Source organism: Centrocercus urophasianus, unplaced genomic scaffold, assembly GCF_019232065.1.
Source record: "Centrocercus urophasianus isolate 14NV4802_14NV808 unplaced genomic scaffold, USGS_Curo_1.0 seq_12, whole genome shotgun sequence".
In the NCBI taxonomy this organism is placed as follows: Eukaryota; Metazoa; Chordata; class Aves; order Galliformes; family Phasianidae; genus Centrocercus; species Centrocercus urophasianus.
In genome coordinates, this window is record NW_024884364.1 from 56,316,905 (window position 1) to 56,343,189 (window position 26,285).

The 26,285-nt window shown below is 40.4% G+C and overlaps 1 protein-coding gene and 1 non-coding gene across 2 annotated transcripts in view; both read right to left on the reverse strand.

Moving 5' to 3' along the window:
• Positions 1-3,024: 3,024 nt before the first annotated feature.
• The window catches only part of AFF3 (AF4/FMR2 family member 3), a 316,384-nt gene continuing 293,123 nt past the window's right edge, over positions 3,025-26,285 (reverse strand). Inside the window, exons 15-21 of the mRNA XM_042810250.1 lie at positions 14,940-15,003; positions 12,130-12,266; positions 10,026-10,097; positions 7,819-7,912; positions 4,936-4,985; positions 4,582-4,796; positions 3,025-3,284 (exon numbers count right to left, since the gene is read on the reverse strand). Coding sequence (XP_042666184.1) covers positions 3,163-3,284; positions 4,582-4,796; positions 4,936-4,985; positions 7,819-7,912; positions 10,026-10,097; positions 12,130-12,266; positions 14,940-15,003 — 754 coding nt within the window. The 3' untranslated portion in view covers positions 3,025-3,162. The remainder of the gene's footprint in view (positions 3,285-4,581; positions 4,797-4,935; positions 4,986-7,818; positions 7,913-10,025; positions 10,098-12,129; positions 12,267-14,939; positions 15,004-26,285) is intronic.
• On the reverse strand, positions 8,517-8,626 carry LOC122156387. The gene has a single exon (XR_006167477.1). It is a non-coding gene; the product is annotated as a U6atac minor spliceosomal RNA (small nuclear RNA).

Sequence of the window (26,285 nt, forward strand, 5' to 3'; positions counted from 1 at the left end):
ATGGGCTTTTACGGCTGTCTAAAGCGAGTAAGCATCTTTCACTGAACCCCAAAGGATGGTGTCTACTGGTTTCATCTAGAACAAAGAAAGTACCTTTGAGTCATGGTGGAATATCTGCAACTGCTCTGGTTCTTAATGTGGAGTGTATGCTTAATTGGACCAGACCTAAAGGCCACACGCACCTCTCTCCAGTTCAGGCCTTAAGAAGATGAAATGAAGTATTTGTTGTCACCACGTCACATTCAGCTCCAGCTGTCTAAACTGCTGCAACTATTACGCAGCAAAAAGTCTGCACAGAAGAGTATTGCAAATCTCTTCACCAAAAAAAGCTGTATAGCTGTGAGAAACCCCTCAGAAAAAGGCCAAAAACTCTAATCCATGTATATGACCAATTGGTTTAAATGGCTGCTATTTCTTCCCTTTTTGCCACCCGAGGTTAAGGCTCAGTGTGCCCATCAGGCCACACAGATGATGCCAGCACACAACCTAAAAACCAGTGTGTTTTTCCAAAGAAGCAATGGGTATTTTGGCTGGAATAATCAAATGTGAGAACAATGTACAAGAAATGACAGTCATCTGCAAGAAATCCTTAGTGCTTGGAAACGTTACAACAGGACAGCATAATTCTTGCATTTCTTTGAAGTTGCTTGACATATTACATCAATACAAAGAGTTCATTGTGATTAGGAAATATACACCTAGTAAAATAAACATGCTTCAAAGTTCCATACTTGAAACTCAAATGCCACATGAGCAATAAACTAAACTCCATTTAAGGCAAGTAATTTATGTCATGTCTAAAATTTCTCAACATTAAATAGCAATAAGGGCTCCCAAACCCCCAAATTATCTGAAGATAAACATCATAGGCACCATCAAAGAAAACAGAAGCAAATCTAATTGGAATTTCACTAATTGGAAATCCAATTAGTGAATCCAATCCTAATTGGAAATTCCACAGTACCTTCGTATGATGTTGAAGCAGCTGACAGAATCCACTGCTGCCGGTCTGGTACATCATGGTAGACGCCCACCGCTGGAAATCAGGCAAGTAATAAACAGAAAGGCACTAACCATGTTCTCCGTGATACTTGGGACCAAACAACTTGTGTTCCTGCTGAGGTGGGGAACAGCTGGAACTAAGAGTGACGAAGGACTTGGAGGATGTGCACTTTATCATTTAAAGGCAGGCCCACGTTCACTCTTAAAGGCAGCCACACTGTAATATTCAAATCCGTGTTAAGAGGTTACCACAGCCTGATTTTAGGAGTTTTCCTGGGGAGGAAGGATCCAAGCACCAATCGGCACACAAGATTGGATTGGGATGGCTTGGAGATGAGCAGTCCTTATGTAGTTACCCTGGTGAGTTGCATCAAAGAACAGGGTGATGCTCTGAGCAATAGCCAGCCCTATTGTAAGCAGCCTAGATAAAAAAAAAAAATGCCGGTATTGGAGCTCTGCATGCTGTTCAGCCTGCTCTTGAACACAGGGTAATACAGCCTTTCCTTCCAGAGATGTTTTACTGAGAAAACATGCTACTTTGTTTGGTATCTTTTCCTTTTTTAAATGCATCTTTTCAAAATCAGAGAGGAAAAAAAACGCAGCGAGAACCAATCAATCAACCCTCCATATCAGTGGCTACTTCTACTTGCATCATCTACTGAAAGAGATTTTTGTACTCACATTTCCTTAACATACTTGTGAATTAAATTAGGAAACAACAATCAAAGGGTCAGTCAGTGACTTGGACAAGAACAGTCTATTGAAGTCACCAGAGCTGCTGACTTGAGTAAGGGCTACAAATCTAATTGCAAAGCAAGCAAAAAATTATATTTCCATTACAGAAGAAGAAAAATAAATGTGTCAAAACCATTGAAAATGAACACAAATGCGCTAAGGGCAAACACAGTTGGTATGAACTGGCCTTGACCTCAGCTGACCCAAATTAAACTCCAATCACTGTGGGATTAATTCTTCTGGCATGAAAAACACAGCCTGTCAACAGGAATGGAAAACATCCCACAAATCAAGAAACATTAAAGCCTAGTTGAGGATTATGCATGAAGAGTGAGAGGATTATGATAGGAAACAGTTCTTAGCCTGATGAGCAGAAAACTCTGCTTCCCAGAGAAAGGAAATTGCATGTAGTGTTCCTGTGCAGCCTAGAAGAATGTGCTGCAAGCTTCTGCTAGGTGAAAAAGATATGAAAATCAGAATCTATAAGATGAAGCCTTCCCATGCAAAGCCAACAATTGTTATGGATATCTGTCTGTCTGTATGTAGCTGAAATTAACACATTTTCTTTAGTGAGTGGATTGCAGTTTGCCATTTTTTTTTTTCATTTATCTGTTTACTGCTGGTAACAGAATGCAGTTTCCCACCATCTCCTTTAAAGTTCATGCAATCAGCATATCTGTTTTCAGGCTTTTTGCCTGTTATTGTAGGTTATATTGTTGGTGTGGAGCCGAACAAGAGGTCAAGTGATTTAAAAAGACAGGAGATAAAGAAATGCAAGCAATCTGTCAAAACTTATCTCACATTGAAGGAATGCTGTCTTTCTCCATCTTAATGCAGACTACGCATCTCTTCTGTGTGCCCCAGCAGGGCAGCTACAGGGAGATAGAATATAAATATTGGAACTTCTGTGAAGTGTCCACGCTTGCAGTAAGTTCTCTGTTGCTGAGACTTGCCCTCATTCATTTAGTTCAGGAAAACCCTTGTATATGTGCTTAAGCTCTACTGAAGTAAATGGGATTTCAGCACAAGCTTAAAAGGTAAGAGTCTATTGAGAGCTTTCCTGAATAGGGATTTGTGCTTATTGCACTTGGTTCAATCACCCCATGAGATTTTGGTTTCTGAATTTTTCAGCACACGAATAGAAAGGGTATGTTTTGTGCATTCAGATCAGTTCTTTCTAGTATTTCTAGTGTATGAAAATTTTCTGGAGAGTGGTACAGAACAATTTATTCTGAAGAGAAATCATTGTATATTGTACATATGCACAGATACATATCTACTCTCAGAAAACATCTTCTCAACATTGAAGAAATATTCACCTTTGTTTGGATCAATGCTGTGGTTGACTATTTCTGTAGCACAGTGTCCAGAATAACTGAATTATCCATGAAAGGTTATATAGTCCAAATGAATGGCACACAGTCATTATGACAAGTGAGTGCTATTCCGCACCCAGTGAAGTCCTTGTTGAGTGTACTGAACTAAATGCTCCATACTGCTGTGCAAGGTGATAGGTCCCATCAATGCATCCAAGTCGTTAAAAAATTCTACAGGGAGGGAAAAAAAAAAAAGATTTCAGCATCAGAAGAGTGAAGCTGTATTTGCTATTTGTCACCCTTTAATAGGTTTTATTCTTTTGCAAATTGAGTCAAGCTGAACATTTCATGGGAATGAAAGTTTAGTGCTAGTGAGATTAATTTTAAAGCCCCACGGTTCATGATGTTACAGGCTGATACGTAACAATTTTCTTTTGAAAGAACAAAACAGTGAGTTCTTCAGCTTTGCCTTTCGTTAATTTCCATTGAGTCTTGACAAAACAAACAGATGCTGGGCAAGATATATTAAGGACAAGTGAATCTAAAAGCCTATACATAAGTGTCTATCTCTACATATGCCAGATATCTAAACTGCCTTGATAGACAAATAGAGGCATATATACAACGTGATCATCCCAATCTGAAGAGTAATCCGCCTAAATAGTCAATAGCTACTTAATTACATCCTTAGAGGCATATAATGTCCATTTGAGATGTCCTCAGGCAGTTGATACATATATAGCTGACCTAACACAGGACATACAGGAGACTTCTGGAGCAGCAGTACAGGAAAGGACACCTCAGAAGGGCATTGGGTAGCTACAGTTAGGCAACTGAACTGGATCCTGGTGTCATCTTCAAGGTGAACTGAGCAGCCCTCTGAACTCTGCTGTTTGTATTGAACAAAGTTCCATCCACTGCAATGAGAGATTAACCCAACAGCTCACATACAAACACCTACATTTAAGTGTCCTAATTTTGATTTGAATCCTGATCACATCCCTGCCTTAAATACAGTGAAACCAGTTTAACTGGGAAAATCTTACCCCGAATAGGGAGTGAGGGTGCCTTGTTCCTATCTGTCTCTCCTTGGGAGTGGAGGTTGGATGGGTTCTCATTTCTTTTGCAGAAATGAAGTGTACTCCTGATTTGTGACATGGTCTGGCTAGAAGCATCTCATCCAGCTCCGTGACTCTGGGAGCAGAAGTCTGCCTTGCCCCTTCTCAAACCTCTCTCTCCAGAATGACACAAATGGCAGTGAATACTGCCCGCAGATACATCTGTGACCTGTGATCTGTCTGTCACCAGCAATGTACAGAAAAAATTAGTGATATAAAGATGCTTCCAAATGAGACAGCTGTCAAAAATTGCATTTTTTGGGTAATTTTGGGACAGACTAGAAAAAGACTGAAGAAAAAAAGAACCTCTGCAGCCCTACTCTGCTGACAGGATTCCTGTCAAAGCATTTTTTTGCTGATCAAAACATGTGATGTTCTTATAGAGTGGCCCATATCCTTGCATCACCCACCTCTATTTTCCTTGGCCAGGTTGTCAGCCATCTCCCAGTAGTCATAGCTGTGCAGGATGCTGTTGGTGATGCTGACGTGGTTGGCGGCCATCTGATGGATGCGCTGGGGGATGCTGATTATAGGAGATGAGGAAGGGGGCCCTGTGCTCCCCTGGGATCCGACAGAACTGACTGGAGAAGGGCTAGGGGACATGGGCGATGGAGTTCCTGTGCTCCTGAAATCAGATGTTGACACCATGGCTTAAAAGAGTGTTTGATTTAAAAACATGGAAGTATCAGAACATACAGCAGGTAAGAAAATGTAACACCTGACAGTCAATATGTTCTAAGTTTCTGCGCAACAGGTGAACTTACTTTCCACTGTTACCCCAAGAAGATGGGTTCTGGGCAGCTTTTGATGAATTCTGTAAAGGAAAAATAATTAACAATACACATAATTAATGTAAAAATACGAAATGAGGAACAGCAGACAATATAAAAGTAAAGGAATATAAAGAAAAAATTATGCAGACAGAGGTATTCGAATCTCTTGATGCAATTAACCCAGAGAGCCTGGTTTGGAATTGTGGCGAAGCGGTGCTGTAGCACAGACTCAAATCACATTCCATTACACATCCTGAGATGGGGGCTGGCTAGGAAAACACGCTCGCTGATGCTCAACCTTCTCACAAAAACCCTGGGAGTTCAGAGGGAAGTGCTAGGACTCTTTGTCAGGTTTAGGCTGGAATTTCTCGTGATAGAGAAAACCAGAACACAAGAAGGCCGTGAGCAATCCTACAGAACATTCAATCATGTAATGCCTGATTTCCACCAATCATGGAACTTCAACCTGAATTTTTTTTTTCCTTTTAATAAAAGATAGCTAGGCATACAGAAGTCCTAAGTCACTATCATCGTTGCTCTCTTTTGTCCTACTCTACTGTTTAGCAGGCCTCTAAGTTAGGAAAATAGGTCCTATTTCAAGATTTCAAGACTCAACTTTCTTAACTTCAGTGTTTCAGAGTTTTCTTGGTCCTGTGCCAGCAAAACTGCACGTCACCTGGCATTATCAGTAATGTTTCCATACACAGTGATCACATTATCTTAATGGTTTTCTGTAAGATGGGCACACTGCTTGAGCCTCTCCTAAAAAAAAAAAACTTGTTTTCCCACCTCTGATGCATCCTCTGCATTCCTTCAAGTGTTTCCACACTCCAGAACTGCATTTTGACACCTGGCCTTCTGTATTATTGCTATGAAAAAGTAGCTCAGGAGTGTCCCACACTGGGCTTTTCCTTCAGTGTGTTTTTTTTTTTTTTTTTTTGTTTTTTTGTTTTTTTGGTGTGTGTGTATTCAGAACTACTGGCCTTCCTCTTTCTAGTGCAACAGAAACTGAGCATGTGTTATTTACTTACAGAGCAGGAGGCAGGAAATTGAGAAAACTGAAATGGAATCAAGGATACTTCCACTGTAAATTTAAGTAGCCTCTGCCTTACTGTACAGCTTTCCACACCTTTTTTCTCATGTTGGCTATTTTTTTTTTTTTTTAAATTCTCTGCTACATTACTTTTTTTTTTAATATAATGGAAATAAAATACTTAAAAGGAGATTTAATAAGTTTTCTTTTCTTGTTTAAAATAAAAGTACGTCCGATTTTCCCTGAAAATATGTGTGAAATAGTTTAAAGCCATTCTCTGATTGATAATATATGTGGAAGCTCTTAATGCAGTCAGTATTTCATGTCAGTTGGTTTTGAAAGCTTTTAGATACCAAATATGAAATGAGTGGAGAATTGGCTTGTTTTCCACTGAAAATTATGGCAAATGGATTTTTTTTCCTATTTTTACTTTCAAAGGTGAGAATACTTACTAATGTGAAACTGCACTATCATTCTATCAGCAGGAGCTTTGCAGAAAACAAGCTCATCTTGTCTGTAACAGAGTGTAAGTCCATTTTATGTTTGCTGTGAAACAGTTTCTGTCTGCGAGTAAGAGACATTTTACATGGTTGAGAGCCTGACCATGCTGTTCTTAATGCAGGCATTCTCTGAATTGGTGAAGAAAAAGAAAGTGTTATAATTGGCACATATTTCTTTCCCCTGAAATCAAGTCATTGTTAGAGAAACATAAGATGTTGAATTATATATTGCTAAATTTTTAGAAGCAATTACAGTGACTTCAATTTCAGTTTGACAATAACAGATCTGTCAATTTCCTTCAATGTGTTCATGTGTTTAAAATCTGGTCATGAATGCTCGTGGTTGTATTTGAAATTTTTTATTAACAAAATGTCAAAGGATGGATGTTTTTCATTTCAAGGTACGTTCCTCTGTTAAAAAGAAGAAGAAAAAAAGAAAGAGAAAAAAAAAAAGGAGCCTCATGTTTAAAGACAAATGGCTGTTCCAGTTCCCAAAACAGTTTGTCTTGAAACAGTTTGTGTTAAAGCATTTATATGTACATATTTATTTAATTAGAAAGATAGAGGCTATTTTTCTTTCCATGTAGATTAAATGCTGGATGGACTGACTGCTAGGAGGGCTCCACCATAAAGATTCTGTCCTTGAGATACTTTCAGAAAAAGGCTGCCTGTCAAATAAAATAGATTAAAATGCTTTGAATGACTTCCTGTTTTATTCAAAACAACCAGGCTGTAGACCAGGCAGGAACTGGAGATAGCAAACAGTAGCACACAAAGCAGGAAGGGGAAGCCAGTGGTGCTCTGTCAACTACATGGCAGGTGGCTTGGTTGCCCTCTGGTGCTTTTGTACAACTCCCATTGAAGTCAGCGTGGGCTCTTTGCTAGTTCCTCGGGTGAGAACGTGTCCCACTGCACTGCCTTACCTACCCAAGCTTCTAAGGGGAAGTCCTGCAGCTGAGGACTGATACAGATCAAAGTCTTCAACTCACAGGAAGTCTAGTGGGAAGTGTAATCCTGGAGGTGATTCTTGGAGCAAAATCTCCAAAATCTACCTACAACAAAGCAGGTTAGCACTAGATAATTGATTGAGTAACCTGAAAATGCCTGTTAGTACAATAAATTTCTTAGCCTTCCTGAAGGGACGTGACTTGTATATTGCAAAGAGGGTCCCTTGTGAAGGCAAAATAAGTAACCAGTGATTAAGTGTTGCTATGGCAGTCTATAACAACGTTCCTACCGACTTAGTGGGACAAGAACTAACCCCAGCACAGCTATTGTTTTTATTAAAATGTATTTACTGTAACAGCACACTGATTTTAGAACATGTGAAAAAAAGAGTACCTTGAAATACTCAATAAGCGCTTTAGAATACTTGACAGCATGGTCTCTCTTGAGTCGGAACATCCTCCAGTACAGAAGGGCCAGGCAGCGGTAACTGCAATAAAAGGGAGAGCAGAAGGTGAAGTGTGCCTCCAAACAGTATTCTCAATGAATTATCTTAAATTCTTCAACTAATGTGCAGTGGAAGACTGGCGGCACTTTGCTTACTACTAAGTTCACTTGTTCTGTTCATTTTACTTATCACAGAATCTTATCATACAATGGCTGAGGTTGGAAGGGACCTTAAAGATCATCAAGCTCCAATCCCTGCCCTGAGGGGTATAGCTTCCCCTCACCAGCTCAGGCTGCCCAGAGCCCCATCCAACCTGGCCTTGAGCGCTGCCAGGAATGGGGCACCACAGGTTCTCTGGGCAGCTGTGCCAGCGCCTCACTGCCCTCTGAGTGACGAATTTCATCCTGATATCTAATCTAAATCTTCCCTCTTTTGGTTTAAACCATTCCTCCTTGCTCAGTCACTATTAGATCATGTAAAAAGTTGGTCTCCCTCCTGTTTGTAAGCTCCCTTCAAGGTTCCCCCAGAGCCTTCTCCTCCCCAGGCTGGACAAGCCCAGCTTGCTGAGCCTGTCTTCATAGGAGAAGTGCTCCAGCACTCTGATCATTTCTGTGGCCCTCCTCTGGACTCGCTCCAACAGCTCCGTATCCAAACATGGTTAGATGCCACAAAGTAGGTGACAATGCCCTAACCGTATGCGTGCTGTACTGAGCCACTTCCATCCTTATGAAGAAGACTGCTAATGATCTTTCACACTTTGCAGTGGATTCATGAGCAAGGCTAGGTTAGGTGCCGCGGCCATGGCAGTCCGTGAAGAGAGCCACAGAGCAGGCTGTGATCGGAAGGGTTTGTGCACCTTGGTTCCCAGGTTTTAGCCCTGAATTTGATGCACTTATGCTTCGACAAAGGAGAAGTCATTATTAGCCTGGAACCCCCAAAAGATTTAATCTTTAAATTCATTTCTCGTTGCAAATGCAACAGCAGCCTTTCGGGGTGCCTCATTCCGCTACTGCACTCCAGCAACCTGCAGCCTAAATAACAAACTAGCCATTCTGGCTCTATCTCCCGTGTGCCTTTCCCAGCAGACTTAGGCAGCCACGCGTAGCCTCCTGTCCGCCCAGGCCCCACGCAGCTCCCGAGGCTGCAAGCTGTCCGTGGGGAAGCGCTACGCCGGCCCCCTCAGCCCGCAGCCGGCGAGTTGCGGCCGCCCGCCGCTGGAGGACAGCCTCGGCTCGGCAGACGGGCAGCGGCTGGCAGGCAGCAGGCGGGAGGGAGCGGCCCGCCGCCCCTCACCGCTCCCCCCCCTCCTTCACCCCCCCCGTTTCTTTTTTAGCCGCTTTTCAGTAATTCCCCACCTAAGCATTTTTAAAGCAATTCCCGTGCCCCGTGCTCCTCCGGACCGCGCCAGCAGACTGGCGACAAAGGAAGGGCGTTTAAAAGGAGCGCGCACCTCTGAATACTTGGTTCTTTCTACACAAATGATTAATTAGGACTCTTTTATTTATGGAGGATGAAGATGCATTCAGTTTGGGTTTTTAACAGATGGTTAATAGATGTTAAAAACACACTTGCTGATTGTAAATGTCCACTTACTGAGAATCAGTAACCATGTAATAGGTATTTGATGTATTAACTACATAGATATTAAATTAAAATTTGATTTTAACAGCGTTTAAGCATTTTAATAGCCATCAGCAGCCACCCTACAGAATGTAAGGTGCGTGTGTATATCCTGAAATCTCTGTTTGGGAGGGAATCCAAGAGGCTTAATTATCGCCATCACCGTATCTCTCTTCACGTAATGTAAATGGAATTTATGATTATAGAGCCTAAATGTCAGCCATAAAGAAATTGCCAAACTATTGGTACAAAAGTACATTGCTCATAAAAACAGCAAACCATCGGGCATTTAAAAATTAATTATGCTGATGTACGATAGCTGACCTGTCACAGTCAATAAGTATGAATTGCTTATTTACAGAGACAGAACGCAGACCTGTTGCAGTGATATGAGGGCTGGACCTTCCCAGAGCTGAAAGTATGCTCTTTCTTTCAACAGACAACATAATCCTATCTGGCCGCGTCCAGCGTCTGATTTTCAAGAACTGTCTCCCTGCAGAAAAGGAGCCTTTTGAGGAAATGGTGATCTACTAACCATAGTGCTGCCAACTGCTTGTCTTCTGGCGTGGCATTGGGGCCTGAGTGGGTTTTTAGTCTCACTGCGTACCTTAAGCAAAAGGAAAGAAGCCCATGTGAGTAAACCGACACAGCTTTATTTTACTGATCAGCTCCTACAAGAGCTATGCTGACCAATGTAATTTGAGCTGGCCCGTTATACACATTTGCTCAAGTTACCAAACATACATGTCCTTTTCTGGTTGTGTTTTGGAACTATTTTGCCATTAACGGTGCCTCCCTGCACTCCTTATACAGCAGTAACTCCCCCTGACCATAGATCAGTGCAGAGGGAAGCCCAGCTGGCAAGGTGCTGCTTCCTGGCTTGCTGTGCTGCCCTACTGAAATAACCTCCGCCGTCGGGGAGGCCCAGTTACACAGAGTTCACGCAGGGAGGTTTTTGCAGTGCTTGAAGGCAGGTGACAGCCTGTCTTGAAGCTGGTGCTGCCCTCACCCTGCCAATTCCGAGCGTGTCTACCCGGATTTGAGCCTCTGAGCAGAGCACGGCACAGGGGGAACTTGTAGCTCAGAGCTATTTTTGCACATATGACATTACGCTCAAATCCTATAAATATTAAACATCCACAGTGGTAACACTGCTGTTTCAAGAGTGTATGTGCTGTGCAATCATAAATTAGTTTCTGGAAATCTCGGCTTCCAGCTGAATACCTGAACAATGGACAAGGTTAGGACAACACAGCACTTCTGGGCTCGCTTCCAGAAAAATACCTGCTCCCCATAATTAGCTGCCTGTGGTTTTTCTTATCTTTGTTTTCAAACTTTAATCCTGATACATGTGCAAAGATTCAGTATGAACATTTTGTTTTAACAGGTGTACCTAGTAAACCTAGCATATTTTTCTAAGCTGCAGCAAGTGAGATCAACAGTAATTCACACTACTACACAACCACAGCTACATACATTATTGAAAGCTATGAATCTGCAAGCAAAATTCATTTCCAGAGTTAGGACCATATATTTGCTATCATGATAAAAGACAGGGCAGACAAAGGAAGAGCTCTCTGCCTGTGATGGTGCAAGTATTGAAAAAAAGAAGGAAGAGATGCAGAGATGCAGTATTCTACTCTCCTACTGAAAAAAAAATATTTTACTTTGTTTAATAATCTTCCAGTTAGAAAGCTGGCCTCAATCCACTGAAATGCATGAGAAGAGAGCCCTAAGTGGAATAAAATGCCAATGGAATTGTTAATGTTGGTGAGAAAATGATTGCATCAACACTCCAAAAAAGAGCTCCAAAAGAACGCAATTGTTTGAGGAGCTTTGCTTCATTATGAATATGATTAAAAATGAAATGTTTTAATTACTATGACCTTAGTGCTGATGAGACCTGCATGGTTGACTGTCCTAAGGAATTATGCCATCGTCACTGACAGTGCAACTTTCTCTGCTAGTGTGCTGGACTTTCTCTTGCAGAGAGTCACTCAGATGCTGGGATGAGTTTGACCTATTTTTCTCTTCCAGCACTCAATATTAACTATTAGTACAAATTACAATAGAGGAAAGGACTTAGAAGAAAGAAACTCTCCTTGTAGGAATTGTGGGTAGGACTGTACCTGGGTTATCTTGTTTGGATAGCCATGTAGCTGGGTAAATGTAGGGATCTGTTCAAGTGTGAGCTGGACTGTTTTCAGGAGTCCACTAGCGTCCGTAGGAGAACACACACTAATGGGCCTCAAATGCCCATTTTTCTATGGCTGTTCACATCTTTCAGGTAACAATTATACTGTAGACTTAAACATGTTACAGCATTTGCAAATGATCGCTCCATGAGTGTGTTCTGGTATTAGGTAGCAGTTTTTTTCCCTTTTGAGGAGCACTTGACTTATACCTTGAACCTCTTTAAGTAATTTGCAACTCTGGTAATATTAAAAGCTTTGTTTATTTTGCATTCTACACCATTTCCTAATTTAATTTCCAGTGAAATCACAGATAATCCATTTGTGTTACATATGACTGACGAGGCACCTGGCAAGTCCTCACTTCTCTAGAAAATAATGCGATAAAGTAGATGAGCATATTTGCATGAACAGAGTAACCCCTGTGGTTGTCTCCTCCCTTCCTACCTGATGAGTTCAACTGTTTCTGAATACATTGTATAGGGGGATTTAGATTCCATTGGGCCTTGTTCCATTGCATTTCCACACTCAATAAACGATAGTGCTGCTTCTGCATAATTCAGTGCCTTTCCAAACTTTTCCACCTAGAGGGAAAAAATAAGGACACATAGAAATAATGTAGTCATCAAGATATGGTTACATTTGATGGGATTTTCTCAATGTGAGATTTTCTCACTGTGACTTATAAACTTGACGCAAGTCAGTATATCTTCAGATTCATAAATTTTCCTATGAGAAAGCTAAAGCTCATCAAACCTTGTGCATCAGTGAAAATCGTAAAACAGAAAGCAGAGCTGAAAAAGGCTAAGAGATGTTATTTGGTCCACACTCTTGTGTCAAAAGAAGGATCAACTCTGCCTAAGACGTTCCTAACAGATGTCTGTCAAAGCTCTTCAGTGCTGGAAATCCCATGAACTCAACATCAGGCCTTTTGCCTCAGCTATCAAGTGTCCTTACCATTAAAAGTGGTTTCACACATTGCAGATGCAGTCTTTCAGTCAACAAAGGAAGGCAACGATTGTCTTGAACTAAGAGAATAGGAGTTAAATATTTTGACTACTCTTATTCAAAGGCTCATTTCCATTCTCACTTCTTTTTCATTCCTACCATTTTCAGCACTGCGTGGCCTCTTGTCAGGATTTTGCCTTCTATATCCTCCTCCTCCTTTACGGACCACTCTACTCTCACAGCTTTTCATGCCATCCTTCTTCCTCACCCAGTTTGTTCTCTTACTTTCTGAACTTCTTTGACTCCACGTGTTTGTGTGCTTAAACATATACATATGCACATATATGTCCTCAATAATAGTGTATATGCACATGTGCACATTATGTTCATATGTGTACGCTTACATACCACTTATCTGGTCTCAGAATTTCATTTTTGATGTGGGTAGAGATGAATCATACTATTATCTCTCCGTCCTGACTTGTCTTTCCTTCAATCAGAACTCCTGCGGTACATAAAGCCCATTAATGGACTGGATGCATTTGGTTGAAATCTGATGCACGCAGTGAAAGGTTAATGGACCTTATTCTTTTCTAAGGGATAAAGATTTTAAATAGTAACTTTGGAATGGCACACTGGCTTCAATCTATTTTAGGTTCTTATATGACTCCCATTGCGATCATACCGGAGAATTTCACAAACTTTTTATTATATTTCTCTCCCTGACGCTCTTCTGCAGGTGGAAGTGCTATTATCCCAATTTCACAGATGGGGAACTAAGGAGCAGAGAGACTTAGAGTCATTTTCAGGCTGCTCACTCTAAGTGCTTATATTAGGTATTGCAGTGCCAAAATAGGAGGTATCGAGCCCAGCAAGGTGATGCAAAGTGCTCCCATTTCCCTCCAGGATCCCTACACACTCAAGGAAGGGGGAAGTACTTGTGATGAGTGATTCAGTATCAGTAAGGAGCTGGTCCACTGCGAAGGAAGACTGAATGTGAAGGATATTTCTATCACCTAGTGCTGATGGGAGGCTATTTAAGCCATGCCTAAGTGACTTTCATGTAGGAAATTTGTGTCAGAGCGGAGTATAACACTTGCACCTCCTATTTCTGGGAGTCTACCATAAAAACATTTTTCCTCAGGCTAAGACAGAATTTCCTTTGCATATTAAGTGATTTTTTTTTTCATTTTGTTTAAAGCAACACACTAAAATGCACCATTTGTACTTTTCCACAATATTTTCTGATTTAAGACTCTCTTTAATATGGAACTGAATAAACCATGGAAATTTGTGCTAATAAACACAGCTGGAGTGTAAAACTGTGTGTTAGTGTCCTAAATTAAGGGCCTGCTACAGCTTCCTTGGCCATTTTACACTTGGCACAGCTAAGAAAAAGAGGTCAAGAAAGAGAGACTGTGAGATACCTGTCTTCTTTCCTGCTCCTGTGACCACAATGTGTCTATCAAGCAGGGCAAGGCAGGGACTGCAGCTACTTCTACTTGCAAGACAGCCATGCTGAGTCTCACTCCACAGATTGCCCCTACTGTACCAGAGGCTGGCATTTTAAAGCTGTGCTGTGCTTATTCACTGTGCTGGACTAAAACAGGCTACGAGAAAGGTAAGAGATGGCTAAGTGGAGCTTTCCTGGAGCACCATGTGCTTCATTGCACCCTTCTGTTTGGGAAGATGGGGATCCCTTCAAGCACTCCATAAGGCCCCAGGTTCCCCTTTCTCAAGAAGGTCTTACTGGCTATTTTTCTAGGTACGTCAGAGCTGGAGACAAGAACGTGTTTGCAACAAGGGTGTTGCAACACCCCTCTGTGTGAAACATGTTCCTGCAGGGTTGTGTGCTGCTGGTTGTCTTACAAAGGGATTGTCATGAAGGGAAGATTCTTTTGGTACTGGAGAGCCAAAACTTTTCAAAAAAAGGGTAGATTCCCTGAACACCAGACCAACCTGGACTATTATTACAGGGCCCAGCCAGCTTGTTAAACTGAGAAGAAAGGTATGTGGATGCACATAGTATAGCATGTAACCACACAGTCTCTATTACTACAGTTGCTAATTAAAGCATAGGGATAAATGGAAATTTTTATTTATCCAGGCCTTTATCTCAGTAAGTCATTATTTGTTAAGTCATAGTTTATTGGGCTATGAACATTTGATTATATAAACATTTCTTAATTTAACAAGCCTAGCCATCCTTATAATAGATTTTATAATTACCCCAGCAATACCGCACTGATGAAGAAACTGCATTACAAAAATAATTTGGAGCAACATAACTGGAAAGAAAATATTCTCACCATCGCATCTGCTTTATGTTTCTTCCGTTTAGCTTCCTGCATAAAGTAATCTGCATTGCGTGGCCTACCAGGGGAAAATAAGAAGACACTTTATTATTTTCTGAAGCAGAATATTTTCAGGTTATTTTTCCCCTATTCTAAACCTGATTTGCAAACATTTTTTATGAAGAAAATACACTTATCATGTAACCATGCATCTTATATTTTCAAATTGCTGCCTGTGGAGACAATAGCATTTATGGCTGTTCTCATTCTTTAGAAGTCAGTGATTCAAAGCAAAAAAAGCTAATAAAATGCATTTTTATGGATTGTATAAACTGCTTCCCAAATTAGTGCAGTTTTGATCTACCAAATGGATGCAAGCATTAAGCGGAACAAGTTATTCCATTTTCTCCTCTCCCTTGTGTTTGCTTACCTCATTTTCTACTCCTCCCTGTTCAGTGTCATTTGCCTTGGCTTCTCCTTCCTTACAAAATAAGTGTGTTTAATCTCTCCACTTCAAAAATGCACACTGAATCTGCTTGCCTCCACCTCATCCCCCTTCGCCTTATCTGTAAGCACACTGAGAGTGCTGTTTGCTTTTGCTGCCAGGAGTTCATTTGTGACACGGTGCTAGGCTGCCAGCTGCATGCCACTGGCATTACTTGTGTCAAATTCTCCATTGATTTCTCCTCAAATAGATCTCAGAGACTCCATTCCATCCTTAACCTACCTGACCTAATGACTGCAAGGCACAAATTCAGTTGCTGTCTCTGTGCTGAAATTCACAAGACCATTTCTGATCCACACTAATCCACTTCTATTCAAACTGAAAACACGAAGTGCTGTCCCCCTGGCAGTGCTTGGTGACCAATTCACTGAGCCCTCATGGCTGAAACAGATTTCTTCATCTTCTCCCTATTGCACTTTTCTCAATGGAGGGAAGCCCTCTGCCATGTCATTTTAGTGCGTAACACAGTATCTTCAATTCTCAAAAAAGTGTCCGTATGTCCTGACCATGGAGATTCCCCCAGTCTCATATGTGTGAGACATGGCCTTCCTCCTTCTACTCAGCTAAAACTGAGTCCCAGCTCATCTCAGCACATACTGAAGTTACCGCTGTATCCTTGTCACTCTCAGAAGTTTCTCCTTGAAAAATTGTTCTCTTAGAATTCCTTCAAGTCATCCTTTAGACGTTTTCTAATGAAAAAGGGATATTGCTGAGTATTCAGAAAATGAATAACAATATTCTTGCCATTCTTGATTTTAAATGCATGGCTTTGTGAAAAATAGGGTATTATGGTATTACTGCAGCGTAGCAATCCTAATATATAAATAAATTTTAATTTGGATTTCTCAGAATGTTTGTTAAAAAAATGTATGAGTCAGAGAAGATATAGATCTAAAAACTGAAGTCAATGTATGAGACAAAAACTCTTGCTGACAGCGGTAAGAACACTTTCAGGTCCACAACAGATTAGTGGTGGAGGCCTCTTGACAGAAGAGGACAACCATATCTACTTCCTTGAATCAGTAAGGCCGTTTGCCACCGCATCTGCGTAGTCTGTTTCCTTCTTCTTTCATGCACACAGTTTCAAGGAAATTTAATTATATCACAGAAGGTTAGTCATAACTCTTATTTTGAAGGCTAAATATCATCAGAGAGAAATAAAATTTGCAGCCTGAGTAATTTTGAATGACATCTATCCTAAAAAGTTTGATGATGTGCTGAAAAATAGTTCATTTGTTCCATCTTTAAAATGTTCTTCTCCCTCAGAGTGGGATTTTTCCCCAACTCCCCAGAAGAAAGAGGACTAAAGACAGATTTCTGTCCCAGCATCACATAATCGACTGCAGCTGCCAATACTTTCTGTAGCCAGCAAGATGCTAACATTTTCTTAACAACACAAACCATCTGGATTGGTTTTGGTCAGTTACAGAATCGTAGAATTGTAGAATCACAAGATTGGAAAGGAGCTACAAGATCATTTAGTCCAACCATCCTCCCATTACCACTGCTACCACAAGCTACCAGACCATATCTGGTAGCTGCTCATCCAGACGCCTGTTGAACACAGGCAGGGCCGGTGACTCCACCACCTCTCTGGGCAGCCATTCCAGTGCCTGACCACTCTCTGAGAGAAAAAGTTTTTCCTCATGTCTAATATAAATCTCCCCTGGCACAACTTGTGGCCAATTCCTTGGGTCCAGTTTGCTTCCTGGGAGAAGAGGCCAAACCCCTCCTCCTTCCAACCTCTCTTCAGGAGGATGAAGAGTGCAATGAGGTCTCCCCTGAGCCTCCTCTTCTCCAGACTGAACAATCCCAGCTCCCTCAGCCGCTCCTCATAAGACTTGTGCTCCAGACCCCTCACCAGTTTTGTTGCCCTTCTCTGGACACGTTCCAGGGCCTCAATATGTTTCTTGCAGTGAGGGGCCCAAGACTAAACACAGTACTCAAGCACATATGAAGTATTAGACACTGAAAGAGTGTTAGCTGGATGGAGAAAGCTATGTTTTCAGAACCATTGAAAGACCTTTTAAAATCTCTATGTTCTGTCTATCTTATTCTTGTGCAATAACCTAGGTAAGACTGTTTACTCTGAAGTGACAAAAAAACAAAACAAAGCAGAGCATATCAGCAATGCAGTGGTCTCAGCTCTCTGAAATGATCAAAGTGATGATCCTTTACATGATCCTTTCAAACTCTGGTCATTAAAATATGTTCTTTGCAATATACCCTTCCATGTGACACCCAGAACCATCTGTATAATTTGCTTGTTTGAAGCACGGAAAGAAGCTGTAAAAACCAAGCGAGATAACACAATGTAATTATGGTCTACTCATAAATAAGACAATTGTAGAATGTTTTTCAACTTGTAGCAAGATTTATGCTCCAGAGTTATGCTCAGCAGCTGAGAGCATCAGCGGGAGGCATGTTCATGACTGAACCAAGAGGGCCCTGCTATGGGGTAGCTAACCAGAATGCAGTGTGTGAAAATCAAAGTCATCAGTGTCTATTGAAGCCAGCTGTTTCGGAGGAAAAAGCCTAGTATAAAGATGAAACTATTAAAATATAATTGTTAAGCACAGTATATATAGCCACAATGTGGATGTCTAGGTACTTTCATAGGAAAAATACAAGATTGATATACAGATCTGAGGGTGCCTAACAGAAATTAAGACTTGTTAGGGAAAAAATACATTGATTGTGTTTTTTTCCAATATTTGTTCAAAAACAATACACATGCCACGTCAAATTCTGATCTGTTAATGCTATCTATGCAATACTGTTCTTCCATGGATCACTACATGTTAATAATCTTTCAATTCAGATTACAAATGTACATGCTAATGAAATTGAAAGTTGAGAAGTTCTATAGATCTAATGTATGTTTGTGTACGTGGTACAGATTGTTTACATCACTTTAGAAACAAAATAATGATGTACTTGAATTTATTTATTTATTTATTTATTGTTTTTTTGTTTTTTAATGAGAAAGAAAAGATTCAAATTCAGTTTTGTTTAGGTTTCCTAGATTCCACTGCTGTACATGGAAAGCTTTTAAATCCTTTTACATCCAGTATACTAATTTAAATTATTATGCCACGAAGTGAAAAAACAGACAATGGGTTGGTAGAGAAGAAAAGAAGACAGTAGGCTACCTCAGCTCATGAACATATGAAGACACATGAGAAAGCTGAAGCATAAATTAATTACTCAGAATTGCATACTGTGTATTTCACATCTACGACGTTCATAAAATATTCTATTAATCACAGTCTGATCTTACAGACCTGTAAGTTACAGTGACTGAGAACATGTATCTCTTACTAACTTCGTGGTTCATCCAAATTTCATCTGGAACTTGGCCCCTTTAATGAAACTGGTGAAAACCTCAGATTGGAGAATTTGCAGGTGATCTCACTGCATCGTAATTTCAAATACTGTATGTTCTTGTTGAGAGGTATCTCGAAGAGAAAAAAGTCTGTTTCCTCACACAAGAAATTCAGAAAGATCTGTAGATGAACTCCTTTTCAAGTCATAGGTGTAAGGTTTGTGATCCTTTTGCAGATTGCAGCCTTGCTACAGCCTGAAAAGCCTGGAAATAAGGAAAATCTCTACAAATCGGTACCAGGCTACTGGTGGAACCGGATAGGATGTAAATGGTATCAGAAACAGCAGAGTCTCTTTGTTCGGCTACAAATGTCACGATCATGAGTGTAAACTGAAGTCTCATGGAAAGATATTCCCTGATTTCAAGTTTTCAGACAATTGAGTCAGATTCTCCTATGTCATTTGCAAGTGTCTGTATTGAGTGCTGTCAGCACTGTCACTCCAGATTTACAGACAGGATTCAGGCCTCTTTTTTTGGTAAAAAAATATATAAAAAGAAGTTTGACTTCAAATTAACAGGTACAAACAAGTGTTTTATGTCTATTAATAATCTTGACTGCACAAGGAACTCTTTTGTTTCTGAATATCTGATTGTTGGTACTTGTAGAAATATGGTCCTCTTCAACAAAGCCAAAAAAGAGTTCTAATACACTGCTCTAATGCCTCTCATATATCTCTCTGAAAGGCAAGAGAAAGAGTGTAAAGCATCAGTGCCAACTAAGTCAGGCTGCCGGTGAATTCTCCCCGGGATCGAGTGTCATTATGTGAAACTGGCTGCTCTCGAGGAGAATTTACCCTACTCTGTTGATTGGGGAAGGCAATCAAGTACTGCTGGAACCAGTTCAACGCATTCTCAGTCAACACTAGGCAGTCACCTAGGCAGTGCAACAGAATCCAGCCTTTTACAGAATAAACCCCCATGGCTAGATCTGATAGTACAAACAAGGCCAGGCTTCCTTTTGAACAGTGGTATTCAAACCATTTATGACTTTGACAAGGGCAGCCTCAGTAGCATGTCTGTGGCTGAAGCCGGGACGAGATTTATCAAACAATCTGCTACTGTCCAGAATTCCTCTCACTGGCACTGCCACCACTTTCTCTGGGAGCTTGTCGAAAACCAGCAGGAAATACAGCATTTCCATAGCTAGTTGTGTTGCACAGGATCCCAGCGTGAGGTGAGATGGCTGCGGGCATGGTAATTACTCCCCTTCCGAAAGCAGCCTTTTAGAATTTCCAGGCTGTTGAGCTCCTAAGAGTGGTGTTTACCCAGGTAAAATGCTTGAGTGTGTGTGTTTCTCCCTCTGCATCCTATTTAGCTGTATTGCCATGACAGTGCATCTCTGCCACCTTTGTCTTTTGATACTTTCTCTGAATTCAATTTACTCCAGTTCAGCAGATAATTGCAAAAATGTAAAGTCATGCAGTAAAAAAAAAGAGAAGAGAATCAAACAAAGTGAATCAATAGAAGCCTTACTTCGTGCAGTAATTTATCAGCATCTTCTGCAACATAATCTCCTCGAAACTCAGTGCAACTGCTGGTATTTACAGAGTACAGCATAGCTTAGACTCCAATATACAATTTTAATTATAACTGCATTCAAAAGCACATTTTTCATCTAATTTTTGTATTTTATATGAACTAAATACTAAACTACAGCATTTTCTGCTTCATTTACATAATCCTCCACTTGAACATTATTTCTTACTGTGGTATAGTGCTTTATGAGGATACATTAAAAAAAACTAATAAAAGTTCAATTAAACATCATAAATGCAGCCAAGTGCATATTTTAATACTCTTCTGAGATAATGCTGCTGAAGTGTTATAAAAAACTGAACTAGGGCTTCCTTAGTGTACAACAATTGCACATAATAAAAGCAGCTTAAATCATAATTCTAAATATAGTTTCACCACTTTAGTAATCCAGACCCTAAAAGGTGGGTGTGCTGGAAGGGAGCAGAAGAGCAGAATGAACCACTTTAGAATCTGATCAGAGCTAGAGGCAAACCAGAAGAAATGGGCATAGCCATGGTCAGCCCATGCCCAGTTTTGAATTTGTGCCAGTAGGCCACAATCCTTAAATACAAGAAGAGAAGGAAATCCTGTAAGGACAAGATAACAACATAAAGTAAAATGTCGGTGTATACAGTCCTGCCTACTTGTTGTTTCAGACAAAGATGCACTGGGAAATATACCAAGATCACTTCTGACATATTGTATCACAGATAAAGATGGTCATCCTGGGGGTAAATTATGGGACCGAAGCTGGGAAGCAGGTATTACTGTACAAGATAGTGTCCCACCCTGATGCTTTGTGGCGTCCTGGCCATTCCACAGCTCAAAATAAATTATGGTTAACTGCTGTGCCTGGAATGGCACATGGGGTGGAGGACAGCCTATGGCACTGTATGAGACAGGTATCTGGTTATGGGAGTCTCCTGCTCACTATGGCAGACCCAGCATGTTTGGAAAGTTCAGCAGAGGAGCGTAATTGTAGAGAGGGCAGGGAAGGTATTGGTGACCCATTAAAATGCCTGTGCTATAGGCATTTCAGAAGGACAAGAACAAAGGATCTGATTGGAGTCAGGCCAAATGTAAGAAAAATTTACTAAATCACACAGGTACACAACTGCTATCTTGATGGGCTCAGCATAATGACATCAATAGCTTAGATTAGATGAATAGATGAATAGCCCAGATACAGAGAGAGTGAGTTACTGTTGCAAAAAAAAAAAAAAAAAAACTGCCAAAATTAAAGAATGGCTCCTAATTTAAATGAAATGAAGAAACGTGCAATAAGTAAGGGTTTTTATTTTTGCAAAAATGCGAAATTACCCAGACTAATAATGTCAATGTAGTGAAATACTAGAGATGAAGAGAGTCAAAATCCACTACAAATTCCTGGGCACGACCTGGATTCATGACTTACAGATACTCATGTGAAATCAATACCTAGACTAAAACATACAAGGGCAAAGTGTGTATGCAAAGAGGGAAGAAGGAAAAAGGTATTAACAACAGGCACTTGAGCTCCTGTGTTAAAAACACAGGAATAAATCTCTACAGCCTTGCAGTTATAAACTACAGCTGTACCTCTTTTCTTGTATGTTAGATAAATATTCTGAAATCAGCTAATTTCAGTAGAAGCTGAAGGAAACACAGTCAAACCCTGGGAGAGAGGGTAGGACCACAGCTACCCAGGCTTACATTGTTTTAATATGCCAGGCTACACACCCTGAATTCCCAACAGGCAACTGCAAACCAAAGGCAGAAAGATACTGCTGTGAGAGGAAGTACCTGGCAGCCAGCTCTGATGATCCCAGCACTGATGTGTGAGGTGTGGGTGAAATTGATGAGTGACAGTACGTGTGAAACCTTGGCTCCATCTGTGCTACTGAAATAAGCAGAGCAAGGATACCAGCTCTATCATTGGATCATTCATGCTGTTTGATGGCTAATACTCTCCTTGGCATAGTTTTGAGCTTTCTCCCAGACAATGCCTGGGCACAGCTGGAGGACAGCACATGCCAAGGGCAGTTCTCAGGAGGCAGTGAGTGTTCTTTGTTTTGGGGAGTGAAGACAGTTCAGTCATATAATCATAGTGCTGGACCACTTGCCTACAGGGGGAGGAGGGGCACGGATGTAGCCTGTAAGCTCAAGAGAAGTCTGCAGTCCTGGGTTTTCTTTGGGACCAGGGTTTAATGGCTATAAATCCTTTATCTCATGAGAATCACCTGCTGGAGTTGTTTAAACATCTACTTTCCACCAAAACAGGTTCTTAGAGAGTGTCTCTATAAAGAAAGGGGGGAAGGTGGTCGTACAGAGAACGGGAAACTCAATTGTTTAATCACAGAAACAGTGTATGCAATGTAGGAGCTTAATGTTATTTTCTCATGGGCAGCATATGCTGAAAATAAAGTGCTACAAGTTAAAAGGGAAATAAGGATAAAATGGAACTGTCAGATGAAGTCTTGAAATTGCCCAAAGCCAAGAAATTGAGGACATTTCAAAGTAAGCATATGAATTTGTGATGAACTTAGTACAGCAGACATCGGTTTATCAGGTCATAGTTTAGGTGGCTGATGAGAAGGAGGAGCGTATGTCTTTTCCTTAAACGTGCTCCTGGGGGGGTGCTCAGGACTCTAGAAGTCTTTCCAAACACTTCAGAAGACCCAGAGTCTTTGAGGAACTTCGATCAAGGTGAAACAAGCTGGCTTCCACTGGTTTTATGAGTCACAACCCAAGAGCACCTTGTTCTTTCCACACTGAGAAAGAACAGGGAAAAAGAGACTGAAAATGAGAGACTTGGGGTCCAAGCCAAAGCTAAGAAATATGGTAAGAAGTTATCACTTCCGCTTTTTATGAGCTTTATGCATAACACCTTTACAGCCAGAATATTTTTGGACGTGTGGTTTATCTATAGATGGGAATGCAGTCTCACTGTAGGATATGTTCCTAAAGCTGTGACAATATCAATCGATTGGGTGTATGTACCACCTGAATCCATGGAAAGAAAATTCAACAAGAGATAATAATAAAGAAAAAAATTTGAAAAAGATGGAAGGTGTATTACTTTGATCTCAAAAGGCCAGAAAAAAAGAGAAGATGAAGAGAAGAGAAAAAAACAAACAAACCAGACACGAAGTTTGAAAGGGTGAGCTACAGTGCAAGTAAGAAAATAATCCCAAGGAACAAGTTCTGATGTAGCCATAAGGAGTATTGAGAAGCTGAGCATGCTCTGCTCTTTTTGTACCACACATGCAGCCTTTGGAGGAGGTGTGAGACTGTGCCCTCGGGCAGCCACAGCATGTCAGTGCTTATCACTTCAAGGACAACAGACTTCGTTCCTAAATGCAGTTATTGGGAATTCTATCATTCAGCTAAATTACAGCAGGACTGAATTTGGCTTGAAGCATTATGATGTAGCTTTTAAAATGTTCTCTTCATAGAGTCAGAAATGGCCAAAAATCCAGGAAATCTTGTTAAGAATTAATACTGGGAGTAACATGGATGTCGCATATACGTGTGCCATGCTGGATATGCTTGAAGCACATTCAGGGCTTTCACATTCAGGCAGTAAACAATGGCAGTTCAGGAAAAGCAATATTTTGGCTGCCTTTTGAAGACTCTTAGCTATATTTATTTTTATATTTTGATGCATGTGTGTACAGCACTCTGCCAAGCAAGATATACTTTTTATTGACCTACTTGTGTTCCAATTTATTGCTAGTGACAGCTGTTGTCAATGATCTGGAGAAAATAAATTGAGACTAAAGCAGAGATGCTGATTGGTCAAAAAAATTATTGTTTTAAATCGAATAAAAGAGATTTAGTCTCTTCAAACTACAGAGTCTGATTAAAATGAAGACTTGAAAGCCATGGCTAGATTACAGTAATTCCAAACTTCATGGATTATGAGATGAAATACTTCATAGGCATCATTTTGAACAAAATGCTGCCATTAGGATTACTACGTGACTTTAGATATACAGTACTGCATTTCTTCAAATCCTCTGCTATGGTACTGTAAGGATTTGAAAAACACTGGCTACCTTGTTTAGTTTGATCCTTCTAACATGAGTGAAATTTGTTGACATTTAACATTTGCAGCCAGTCCAATCTGCTACATTTCAGTGACTTCTTTTTGTGGTAAATTTAGGATCAAGAATATCTACAATAGCTGGCATTTGGTGGTGTTTCCTAGATACAGCTTGTGGATGACAGTTATAGTACGAGAAAGTCTCCCTCCTCTAGTTAGCACAACAGGCATGTAGACATTTGTGTTTTTCAAGGGCAAATTAAGACATATTTAACTTCTGTGTTTTATCTTATTTGGCGTTTTAGATTATTTTTTTTTATGGGTTGCAAATTGCTGGGGGACATTCTACATGTAAGGCACTACACAGCAACGGTTCTATTGTATCTCTCCCTGAAAAGGTGAAACAGTTGTACTGAAGATTCCTGCCAGAGAAATCACATGTATCACTAATGGAGAAAGCAAGTGATAAAAGCCTCCTAGATGATAGAGATGGTGAGAAAAAGCAGGTTTCTTATGACAAAATTGTGGAGGGAAAAAACACAAAATGGTCCCCCATTTTTTTGTCAGCATCTTGATGGAGAATCAGATGAAGACACAATAGTTCTATTGTAGGTGTTTCTGACTGTATTTTCTCTAATCCAAACAGATGAGCACATCCTACATTTTGACTTTTATCAGGTATACTGATACATTTTTGCCATGTATGTACATGTTTAAGGTGCAGAAAAATTGAACAGTGGCAAGTAAATTATAGATGATTCAAGTATTTCAAGAGATGTGAAGACTTAGGTAGTGCTTCTAAGCAGATTCAAATTTCCTCAGTGGAAATCACTGAATAAATGTGTTGAAAAATTTGAAAAATAGCATGGAGGGAAGTGGAGAAGGAACAAAAATGAGGATACATACACAGGGGAGAGTTTTCTCCAAAAGGAGCAGAAAGAATGATTACGTTTATTGAATTTACATCTCCTCATGACTTCCAGAAATGTACCCAGAAATTAATCTCACCAGCCTTCTCTTCTTGACAGACAACAATATAGTTACATCATTTTAAAGTCTGTGGGAATTATTTATATGTTATAGTAGGAAACCTGGATTCTCCCGATGAGATATTGTCATCCCTCTGGCTGTCTCTGAGAATAAGTTCATGTAAATGACCATTACAATTACTACAATTATTATGAGTAATATTTATTAAAATCCTCATTCTGGTAGAAAACAGGGCTGTTTTCTTAGGGTTTCCCTAAGTGAAAAAAAAAAGTGCAAGTGATGTTACTGGTGAAATTCTGGGAATGCAAAAGGTGTGTCAAGGTTACACAGCTTATGAAGCTCTATATGCTCCAGGCAGTCTGAGGCATAGCTTGAACAGAATTTCTTCTGCACTGGCCAAAAAATTCAGTATTTTAATTCCAGAATATTATTAGGCAAAAATAAGATAATAAAAAAAAATCTGAGTTTTCTTGATATTAAGGTTCCAATCTTAAAGTTTTACCTTTAAGTGATACCATATCCTATACAATTGTGGGAAATGAGCCAGCAGTTTTAATTTAGCAAAATGAAGACAATTACAAGCTTAAATTATTTTCATAAGAAGAAAGCAGGGATTTTTGAGAGATGCAATGGAAGTGGGGAGGGGCAGGTATCCCTTCAGATATTCATGCCAGCCACTGCTGCTTGCTTCTCCCTCTGCCTTTGTGACACCTTTTTCTGAGCAGCAGTAGCAACAAGTGAAGCAGCTGTCAAGGTCTGTGGATACAAGGCTCCCATCTGTCCTCTCCCCTTGTTCCAAAGGACATACAAGAAGGGGGTTCCTCTCACCCTGCCTCGATATGCATATGTATACATCTGTAGTCAGAGGTGTGCAGAATTACTGCTGAAGCACTAACAGGGCCTCCTCTTTATGGTCCTGACGTGTCTCACACAGGTGTTCCT